Source organism: Mustela nivalis (genome assembly GCF_964662115.1).
Source record: "Mustela nivalis genome assembly, chromosome: X".
NCBI lineage: Eukaryota > Metazoa > Chordata > Mammalia > Carnivora > Mustelidae > Mustela > Mustela nivalis.
In genome coordinates this window covers 13,227,930-13,239,126 of record NC_139040.1, presented here as the reverse complement: position 1 = coordinate 13,239,126, position 11,197 = coordinate 13,227,930, and the positions used below count along the sequence as shown (strand labels likewise).

Below are 11,197 nucleotides of genomic sequence, written 5' to 3'. Positions count from 1 at the left end.
TGATCCTGCGGCTGCATGGCCAGATACGTTTCTTTATCCCAGTATTTTTCAAAGTCAAGCTGGCTTCCAGAACATGGGGCTTTTTAGAACTCAGCGTGCTAACACGCAATCTGAATCACAAAGAAGGGAAGCGCAAATGTGAGTGGTTCCTGGGGAGTGGGTTCCCTGGAACCGGCAACCTCAGCACTACCTGAGAATTCGTCAGCAATCCGAAGTCTGGAGCCCACCCCAGACCTACTCAGTCAGAGGCTCTGGAGGCGGGGGTCAGCATTCTAAGTCTTACAGGTCTTCTACGTGTTTCTGGTGTATACCAAGGCCTGAGAGCCCGGATTGTCAGCGTTTTCCAAAACTGTTCTTTCATCAAGCATGTAGCAGGGCTAATATTTTCTACCATCAAAGTATGTGTGTGTGTGTGTGTGTGTGTGTGTGTGTAGATGTGTGAAAGTCTCACCACTTGGAGGGAGGTTGTTTTGCTGGCTCCTGAATTATTGATGTATTTAGGCACTGTTTTCTGTTAAAAACGACTTGAAATGGCTCGAAGAGAATGCTGGGCTTAACAGGCTCTTGCAGGGTATGGGGGGCCCCTTTTCACTTCTGCCAGGCTTCCCTGTGACACCGGGGTTCTCAGGTTGTTTATTGCCAGCAGACCTGAGCTATTTCTGAAGGATGAGAAAGCAAAAGCCGCGACCCAAATAGTCAATAACCAAACCTTGAAGCCCTTGAGCAAGAGGGAGACAGTGTATCACTTTTCTCTACCGACTGAAAATTCGTGGGACTTAGTAAGGGGGCAGTTGAGGGATTCCGCTCAGGGTCCGCAAGTATTTAATCCTGTGCCTTCCCTCCGTGGAGAGAAATGAGCGCCAGAGAGGGGGACGGACGGTGTGAATGGCAGAAAGGATACGAGAACATGGGTGTCATCTGTACAATTCCATCACTGAATGGGAATGAGAATTCTCTGTTCCAGTCTGAGGTCCAAGTCCAAGATCTAGCACAACAGACACACTTTCAAGAGCGTTCATGTGACCACGAATCCCTAGACTGTAGACTGAAGGCAGTGACCTTACATACATAATTCAGTGTTTAGGTCCAGTTCCTATGACAGTAAATGGCACGGGACAAACAATAAATACACGTTGAAGGATTTTTCTTTGAATGAATATAAAGAGTTTATTTAGTGCGTATTTGGGTATACAACAACAAATATTAAACAACTTTTTTTTTTAACTTTTTTTGTGCACAGGACAGAAAACTGCCTGTACATGCTATGTTCACTTTTGGAACACAGATTTTAACAATTATTAATGCACGAAATCTTACGTGTCATGCAACTCTATGCCAAGATTCCAACTTTCTTCCATGCAACAGATATGAAGATCTAAATGGAAACCTAGCTAAGTCTTAAACACTTTTCCAGAAGCAAGTATAAGTATATGTTGTTTAGGCGTAACCAGTCTTAACATTTCCTTGTACACGATATTCACATGCCAAATACAACGACGGGAAGACTCGAACGTATACAGATAAGACATTTCTTATTTTAACAACACAAAAGACGACGTCACAGCTCCACAGTTTCTGTCTTTATACAAGAAGCCACAACAATAGTTGAACATGATAACACAAATGGAATTAAGAGAAATCTACACTTGAGGATAATCTTTTTTCTTTTAAGTAATCTTTACTGACTGGGGTTGACAATACACCTCAATTTCTATGCACGGAATACAGCACAAGAACTTGACCAGAATACGCTACAATTCTTAAAAAAAAAAAAAAAAAGGGTAGAATCACAAGAACACTGTTACCTTGAGCCTGAGATGCCAATTCTGATTCAACCCTGAATTTGGTTGATTTGGATTAAGTGACTCAGAGTCAATAGAACCATTGAATTTCAGAAATCATAAAGTTGCACTATTACCAAAGTAAAGAATCAAGCGTAGATAGAAAACATTAAGCCAAGAAAACAACACAGGTCACATAATTTTGTTTGCCCCTACAAAACATTTAAGCAGTTAGTTTAGTTTAGTTTTGTTTTGATTTTTTTCTTTGTTTTTGTTTTTGAAGAGCAATTGTGGTCTTTTAAATTTTCTTGGTTGGAGAGCAAATTTTGATCAGCATTAGTGCTGTGAAATGTTTTTGGCTTGTCATCCCCAAAGCACAGGTGAGATCATGGGAAAATTGGGCAGTCCTTCTCCAGGATTTAGTTCACTGACAAAGCTTGGCATTCTTTTGCACAAGCTCAATAGAAGTTATGGGGCGTTAGTATGGATGGTAAGAAGGTGTCACGGCAGAGAGACTAGTGAACTCTGCCTGTCTATTTGGTGAACGTCATTGACGACTGTGAACTTTGGGGGGAAGGACTGCTAGAATTCAACAGCACCTGGAGGTAAGGTTCTGTTACAGAGCCCTTGTTTTGCCCTCACTGGCTACGTTGATTCGTTGTGGCTCATGGACTTGCCTCCGTTCAGCACGCCGGAGACACTTCTACTCTTGGTTGGGGTCCCGCTTCCAGACCGGGAGAACTCCGTGAGGTCGTGCAGTGACGGCTCCTTGTACATGGCCACTGGAAAGCAGAGAAACACGGGGTCAGAGGCCTTCGAGCGTACACCCTGCGTGGGCCCTCATGTTGTCTTCTGGCCACTCGGCTTCCCTGCTCTAGGCTGAAGATGGAAAATGCTGCTTCTGAGGACTCCACTGAGAAGCGACGGGCTCGGCTTGAGCAAAACCTAGTCTTTGGTGCAGTAGCGTGCAAAGAATTCTAATGCTTCATTCCCATCACTTATGGTTCTATACATGAGGGCATTAATGAAAAATGCATTTTAGTAAAGCTCTTGGAAGTTTAAATATAATCTACAGCATGCTGTGCAAGCCAAATATTCAAATGTAAAACATTTGGAAACACTAGTTTTTATCATGCTCGAAAGGCTACTCTCCAAGAGCATAAATATTTAGCGCAAGTCGTAATGCAATACATGGTCCGTGGTCATGTTGCGCTGGGAGTGACACCACGAGCTGACACAGCACCCACAGCGAGCTAGACACTGTGCTCAGTGCTTCAGGTGCATTACCTTGTTTAATCCCCCAAGAATCCTATGACTCGGGTGCTCTATCCGTATTTTACAGGTGAGGAACACAGGTCAGTAATCCAGCCACACTCACCCAGTGAGGACAGAGGGGAGTTGGGATTCCAATCCAGGTAGTCTGGCCACAGAACACAGGCCTCTGAGCTGTGCCATGTGGATTCGATTGGACCGTCTGTTGCTACTCTTGCCTCGGTTCTGGACTCCAAGCCAATGACTTCTTGGAGGTCTCGCTCTGCTTTGGCCACATCCTCAAGCCCATCTCTACCACGTCTCAGCTACTTGTAACACCCTTATCTCCTGCACCCCACTGCTCTCTCTTACCCTTGCCAACTGGCTACTGCTGCCAAGAATGACCACAGGCCAAACTGGGAAACTGTTGGGACAATATCGCTGGGTCCTTCCGGGGGGCCCAAGGAGCTTTGCGGTTAAGTGTTAAGCATGCATACATCTGAGCATCTGTGCTTCTGTCCAGGGACCGTTTTGGCAAGATTTGGGGTTCTTGGCTGTCCTGGGTTAGCGTTCAAGCTGCCCCCACGAGAGCGAGGTTTTACTATCTATGCATGTACTATGGGAAAATTAAAATCGGAAGATTAGATGCTATTGTCAATGCTTCATGTTTTAAGTGTTATAAAGCGTTACTAAATTTCCATATAATTGCCTTTAATGGGGAAGAATTACGCTCCACTTAAGCGAAGCATGATGGTAAGGATTGCGTTAAGTAAGGGCACTCGCCCAATCTGCAGTTCCTAGCACATCAAGTTTACCTTTGAGTGGTTTGGGCAGAAAGTGAGCTGCAGGCTTGTTCTTCTTCACATGGTTTCCTTTCATGATCTCCCCTTCTTTGTTCAGACCCAGATACCACCCTCGGCCGGACTGCTGCTGGCGGTATATCATCGAGGAATATGTCACGTAATAATTTTCAAACACCGATTCTTTGAATTTGCACTCAGGTGTAAAATGTTCCTGGCAAGACAAGTAAATAAACCAAAGCTCAATATTTATAGCTCTGAACTTCATGGAGAACCGTGAGCTATTGACCTTTAGGAGCTCAGGACAGACTTTGTTCAAGCCTGTATGATCAGCAGCGCTCTATTTTAATGGCATAAACTATTACCAATGGAAACCAAGCCTATATATAACTACATATAATTCACGTGATGCTTTGGAAAAAGCCCTAAGTGCAAGTGCCCCTGATCAATGATTAGCTCTCTTTGTAATAAGAGAATGGAAAAATTACAACGAGCTTCCTAACTGCAATATATTGGACAAATGCAAGAGCTAAGGATCGGAAAGATCAGTATAAAGCTGTCACACGAAACTTTGTTCCCTTCGGAATTAAACATGAGAAAATAAACATTTGGTCCTTCTACTTAATGTTCATAGGTTCTCCAGTTACCATGTGCTATAACTGTCAACTGCCGGAGGCTGAAATCTGTGTTACCCTGGGACGTTAGTGGCTGCCTGCATTTCTAGAGGGATGCTACAAAGAAAGGCGACCTTTTGCTTTTAGGTAAACCAAATCGATTTGTTTTTTAATCACTGGACCTTGACTTAAAAAAGAAAAAAAAAATTCTCCCCTCACCTCATCCTTGTCTTACAGTAATGTTTACAAGCAAATCGATAGAGAAGCAAGGAATTTACAGTAATTCCACAAGCAGACAGGAGAGAGCAGCCCAGGGGACTCTGAATCCTGGACTGGGATTTCTGCCATGTGCTTGACCATATTTTCTCTGGATCTGCCCATACAAATGAAGGGGTCCTGATCCAAGAGACTATTACAGAGAAAAAAAAAAAACAAAAAACTAAACTAACAAACAAAAAAACCCGAAGCCTTCTTTCAAGTGTTGTGGATTTGTGTGTATGAAATAAACAGCCATTAAAAGTGGCCATTTGTAAGCCAAAGGAAATGAGCAGCAGATTCTCATCTCTAAGGAGCCCATGGAATAGGGGAGGGTCCGTCCGTAGTGGGAGACAAGGAGAAGAATGCTAGCGGAACGCCAAGTGACAGTGGCACCAAGGAAGCCATTTTAGATATTTGCTAAATTGCTGAGATGCTCATCAGGAAGAACTGCTCATAAAACCCTAGAAAGAAAAACACCTTGTAAAAAATACCATCTGCTTTCTGGACACCAGCCCTTTCTGAACCATGCCTTTGTGGTCCTACTGTCCTCTGTTTTCACATCAGATGTCAGTCTAAGCGATGCACACTATCTACACAAGAGAATCTGAAGTTCTCTCACAATCTCAAGTCACTTCAGCAAAGACGGACTGGTTCTTCACATGGGGCAGCCTTTCTCTGAAAGTTAAGCCACAGTTTCTTTTCTTTGGGGAATCCACAAAACCTGTTTCACTCCGTAAGCTCACCAAGTCTCCCCATCTGGCCTCTGCGGCGCTGACTGGAGTCATCTCTGGGGGTTATTTCAGCCTAGGGGCATATTCCGTAAGTCCTTCAAAGAGTCACACAAGTTCGGCCTGCGCAAGAAGAAATGTAGGAAGTTCCATTTACGGGCTGCGAAGACTCCCTTTTGTGGGATTCTCAACAGGGAAATCCAGTGTTTGCCTATACAGAAATGTGACTAGAAGTCTCCACATTTCTTCTAGCGATGAGGATAGTTGGTAGAACGTTGCTGAAATTCTTTGGGAGTAAAGTCACCATTTGTGGGGGGTGCCTGGGTGGTTCAGTCAGTTAAAGTGTCTGCCTTCAGCACAGGTCTCAGGGTCAATATCAAGCCCCACAAGGGGCCCCACGCTCAGTGGGGAGTCTGCTTCTCCCACTCCCCCTGCTTGTACTTTCTCAAATAAATAAATAAAATTGTAAAATAAAACACACACAGAAATCACCATTTGGGGGCAAAAAAAAAATCTCATCCTTAGAGGGTGAGTTTTACTTTTATAAAGAGTCATAAAACATTCAAAAATAAATATGGCGGGGGTGCCGGGGTGGCTCAGTCGTTAAGCCTCTGCGTTCAGCTTGGGTCATGATTCTGGGGTCCTGGGATCGAGCCCCACATCAGGCTCTCTGCTCAGCGGAGAGCCTTCTTCTTCCCTCTCCTGCTCCCCCTGCTTGTATTCCTTCTCACTGTGTGTCTCTCTGTCAAATAAATGAAATCTTTAAAAATGAATAAATAATAAATACAGTGAGCAGCATGTGTGATGGAGGTGAGTGATTCTGCGTAGGTGTGTCAATACTGTATGGCGGACTCCCAGATGGTGGGGTGGGATGACTGCCGAGGCAGGTCCCCCAAAAGGGCTGCAGTTAATGTCTTGTGTGATGACAGCCTTCATGGATTCATTTATAACACACGGTTTCCACCAATCCTCTGCATTGCGTGCTAAAAGTTTCCAAAACCTTCCCAGGTATTCGCAGCAGTTGGCCATATACCCAGATGATTTGGACACGAGGTGTGCTGCCACCAAGTACAGAATGGGGGACACAAAGGAGGCGTTTCATGAGAACGGAGGAAGCCCAGTTTCACTCTGACTGGGGCACTGAGGAGGGACAGGCTTCACGGAGAGGGTGTTATTTTAGGTGAGCTCTGAAGGGCAGGAATTCAACACAGAAAGAGGGGAAGGATACTATTTGAAGGAGCCACAGTCGCTTGAACCCCCACTTCCATGTCTCCCCTGTCTCAGTCATTATCGCCCACCATCCTACTCTGGTAGCTGCTCCTGCTTCAAACTTCTGGGGACCCTGAAATTCACCATCCACAAATCCCTCCGGCCCGTGATCTTGACCTTCCCTTTCCACTGCTACTGTTCCAGCTGGCGCCCTCGGCGCTCTCCGCTGGCCGGCTGTAACGCACCTCCTCTCCGGCCTCTCCCTCTCGGCTAGCACCTTTCCCTGCTAAAGCGACATCCCCTTTAGGAAATTTTGATGGTTTTGCCTGGTTTTACGGCTAAAAAAAACTCCTTGATGCGGCACCTAAAATTCTCTATGATTCAGTCACTACCCAGATGTCAGCCTCACCCTCCGCCACAGGGTCATGTGCACCTTTGTGCCTTTCCAGAGGCCACTAATTTCCTTTGCTTATTAGAGTGTCAGTCTTCTGCCTGCCTGCTGGCTTTCCTCGTGTCCCTCAGGGCCAAGCTCGGATAGAGGCTCTCCCTCAGAGGGAACCGATTCTATGCGGATTTATGCTCCCCTAAACCCTAACAGACACCTCTAGCTCGCCCCGGGGCTCAGGCCTTGCAGGAGCGGTTCCAGATGGCAGGGAACTTGTCTTGTTTTCTGAACCCTCCCTTCTCCTCTCTCAAAGGGCCGGTCATGCTGCCTAGCGTGCGGCGGACCACTCTGCTCTTGTTTACAGGGTTTGGATTTCAGAGATCCAGATTTAAGCCTGAGAAACTCCGGGATTCAGAAGTACCAACCAGTAAAAAGTCTGCAGGGAACTTCCTTAATACCATATGGAGTCGGCTGTCTGCAGAAGGAGGCTGTCAGTGCACGGACAGAGCCTGTATGAGCGATCGTGTATCTGTTAAGAATAACAGACACTACGCAGATACTGGCACCTACAACATTAGGAGGAAAAACTTGGCGATTGTTACAACTATTGAAAAATGGCAAGGAAGGGACTCAATGAACTGAATGCTCTGTCACATCCTGGCAATTTCTTAGTCATCACCACTAAATTTGGACTCAGAAACTCAGTAGAGAGGAAAGCGAAGCCAAAAAAAGAATGTTGAAGCAACCAGAGGAGTGTTCTGTTCTCTGTGTGTGACACTGTCATTTTATCCTGTGTTGGAATGAGTAGGCAGAAGAGGCTTCATTTTTATCCAGTGTGGAAGAATGTGAACATCCCACCCAACACAGGAAAGACTAGCGAAGGGAAGAGGGGTACGGGTACGTCTCTGTGCCTCAGCAGTGAGTCACACAAAATAACAGGTACTGACTGGGTTGACCCTCTTGGGGAAGCCCTATCCAGAGGATACCCAGCAGATGTGTGGTGAGGAATCAGCCTGCTCTGACGGACGCGAGGATGAGCGGGAGCGCTCCTGGGAAAGGTACCATCGTGGCCTTGACACGCGGCAGACGTGAAACAGAGGCGGCATCACCCTTTTGGATCTCACATGCAGTAGATAAAAATCTGCTATCATGAGAAATGACCGAGAGCTTTCAAAAGATGCCAAGCGTTCCCTGTGTGGCTTCTAAGAAGTTCCCTGCATGAGAACCAAAGCAAAGGGGCTTTATATCTTATAACTTTTTATGCATTGATTTCTCCTAAAAGTTGTTTCTCGCACATATCGGTATTTTTTTTTTCCCAGAGGAATAACATCTTTTTAGCTCATGAAATAATCAATCTGTCTTTAAATCTCCTCTGTATCATCATCTCTGTTCTCCTTGAAGTTCAAGGTTAGTTCTTTTCTCAGTGGATATTGAACCCTTTTATCTAAGGAATCCATACTGGTTAGTTACCATGATTGTATCTTGGGTAAGGAAGAAGGATCTATGCTGAAACAGATCCAGGAGCAAAATCTAACACTTCTTTTTACCAGTGTACTCACTTTATTAAGGGCAAAATTGTTTTTTGAAGGTTGAAATATCGTTGATGAGAAGAAAACATCTGAAACCCTCCCCATGACATTCACAGAATGTATCGGAGATTACTTACAGCTACAAATGGTCACGGTTCGCCACTGCTAACCGGGGTTTATGACCTCTAGGCAGACTCCGAGAGGCAATGGCAAAGGGATTCACGCCATCCCGCGGTGACGTGGGCTATATGCAAATAATGCCCAGATCCAACAGCGGGCCACAAGGCAGCTTTGCCCCAGGAACAAATGGCTTTGGACTTGTGTAAATTGCCCTTTTCTCTTAGGGTCAGAAGGAGCAACTGCACCCTGGGCTGCGCCTGACACTGAGAGCTGAGGACGGAGAGGGTGCTGCAGGCTCAGCAGCAGCGCGGGCTGGGACGGGGTCTGGCCGAGGGGGGCCAGGCAGGGGACGTGACCCTCAGTGGGTGCTGAGGCTCTGAGGATCATCATGTATCCTGTTAGTGCTTCCTTTTAATGCATTTCTCTGGAGAGGAATATTTTTTAAGCGGGCTGCATGAGTTCCCTCGGATCTAATGAGAGTAACAGTCTGCTGAGGTCATCCATACCTCAGATGGCAACACGAAGCCCTTGGACTTGAACACAGCTGGTGACAGCAGCATCGCACATCCGGGGTAGCCCTTCACATATGGACGGGCTAAGTGCACACGTCCTGCTCTAGAGGAGAATTTCCCAATACATTCTGTCTTATTCACACATAACGCTTTGTAAATCAGGCGCCAGAGAACACGGAAACCAACACAGTTTATAGATACATGAGTGGGCTCTTAAAGACACTTAAAAAAATGAATGTAGTAAAACGACTTCTTCCTTTCAGCGGGTTTTATAAACATATTGTAACTACTCATCTCTCCTTTAATCCTCTTGCTTGGTCCTGTCTTCCGGCCACATTTTCAGTAGCCTGACAATCCAATTAATTTAACAATTACCGCCAAGAGCCAGGGTCACTCTTTGAATTCTGAGCCATGTTCGGACGACAATTAATTTCCTAGATTTAAAGTTAGCAGTTACTTTGGCACATCTGACCCATGCCCGTCAATTATCCCCCGGACTAATGAAAATAATATGCAAATTAAAATTAGATTTTTGACTCCGTTAAAAGATTAAAAAAAACAGATTCTTAAAATACAAGTCGGACCCATGGGGGTGATGCTGTAACTACCTATATTCTCTCTATAGGTCTCCCCTCGACCAGTGATTTCAAAATCCAGGATTAATTATTATATCCAGGACTTTGATGTTCTCTCCCACGGTACATGTGACGTGAATGAACTTCATTATTATTAAGATCAAAGAACGGGAAGGGAGAGTTTGGGGGAGAGCGAATCGATACTCACCTGGTACACTGTAGCTAAGCAAAATTATTAATTCATGATAAACAGTGGTTTGTTCATTCAAACCGCCTCTGGACTGTGAGATCCTTGAAGGCAGCTCCTAGCATAAGGCCTGGCTTACGGTCCATGATCAATACACATAGAATGAGATAAATAAATGCCAGATCGGAAGAACATAGGAAGGGAGATTGGAAGCTCCTGAGTATGGATCCTGAAAAGGGCGAAGTGTGGTGCGCTCGGCGCAGAGGACTGGTTTAGAGTAGATGCTGACAAGTCAGAGCCTGCCTGTGAGGCCAGGGAGGAAGGGGGCCACTGACAGACACTTTCAACTTGAAAAACTGGAGAGGGAGGTGAGGAAGAGAGGCGGGGGAGGCAGAGAAAGGGAAGACAAGAGGCAATAATGAAGATATAATAGTGCTTAAGCAGCAGGAGTAAGAGATTTCCTGCTAATAACCAAGATAGGGGTCTTGAACTTCGACTCTTGCCCTCTGGGTCTGCAAAGAGCCAAACATTTCAAGTAAGTTCTATCAGCTTGAGTTTTGTTCAAATGGGTTGGCGTGGGGGGCGACTACCAGTGCTGCTGACCTGCCTGGGTTGCTGTACGAGGACCCAGCGAGATGAGGTGTGTGAAAACAGCTCTCTAAACATGAAATGTGGGATGACTTCTCAAAATACATGGCCAGAAAACCAGGGCTAAATAAATACATTCTCGTTTCTTTCCAAGGTTTTTTTTTTTTTTTTTTTTCACTCCGGAATCCATTTATAAAGGCTCTGCTTATATGTGTTTTATTAACATGGGAGAAAATAAATTCTGCCCCCAAATTAGGACTACCCATGAATTATACTTTGTGTTTAGTGCTTTCTTCCGAGCCTGCTTCCCAGAAAACTGTTTAGCCTCCTTTCATTTTTCATCTCTGTCTGCGGCAGGCTGCAAAGGCTGCGGTGCTTCCAAATGGGCCTCGTGAAATACCATGCAACCAAATGACTTCCAAGTACGCATGCCACTTAGCAACCCTTTGTAAAGAAATGCAAATTATAATTAAGAAAATGGATATGGGATGATTTTTCCTTATATGACTACAGTGGAATTTCTTGGTAGCACTTTCATATTCCAAGATAGTTCATAGACGCTTTGATTTATCTTAGGTAGACCCCACAAAATATGCCAGCACAATATTGTTTTTTCTCAATTCTTTGCAAAACAAAATGACAAATATATATATATATATA

The 11,197-nt window shown here is 45.0% G+C and overlaps 1 protein-coding gene across 5 annotated transcripts in view; it reads right to left on the bottom strand.

The window, feature by feature from the left end:
- Nucleotides 1-1,141: 1,141 nt before the first annotated feature.
- The window catches only part of FGF13 (fibroblast growth factor 13), a 475,115-nt gene continuing 465,059 nt past the window's right edge, over nucleotides 1,142-11,197 (bottom strand). For all 5 annotated transcript variants that reach the window (XM_082717579.1, XM_082717581.1, XM_082717580.1 and 2 more), the window contains 2 exons: nucleotides 3,848-4,046; nucleotides 1,142-2,563 (listed from right to left, as the gene is read on the bottom strand). In XM_082717579.1, coding sequence (XP_082573705.1) covers nucleotides 2,427-2,563; nucleotides 3,848-4,046 — 336 coding nt within the window. In that variant the 3' untranslated portion in view covers nucleotides 1,142-2,426. The remainder of the gene's footprint in view (nucleotides 2,564-3,847; nucleotides 4,047-11,197) is intronic.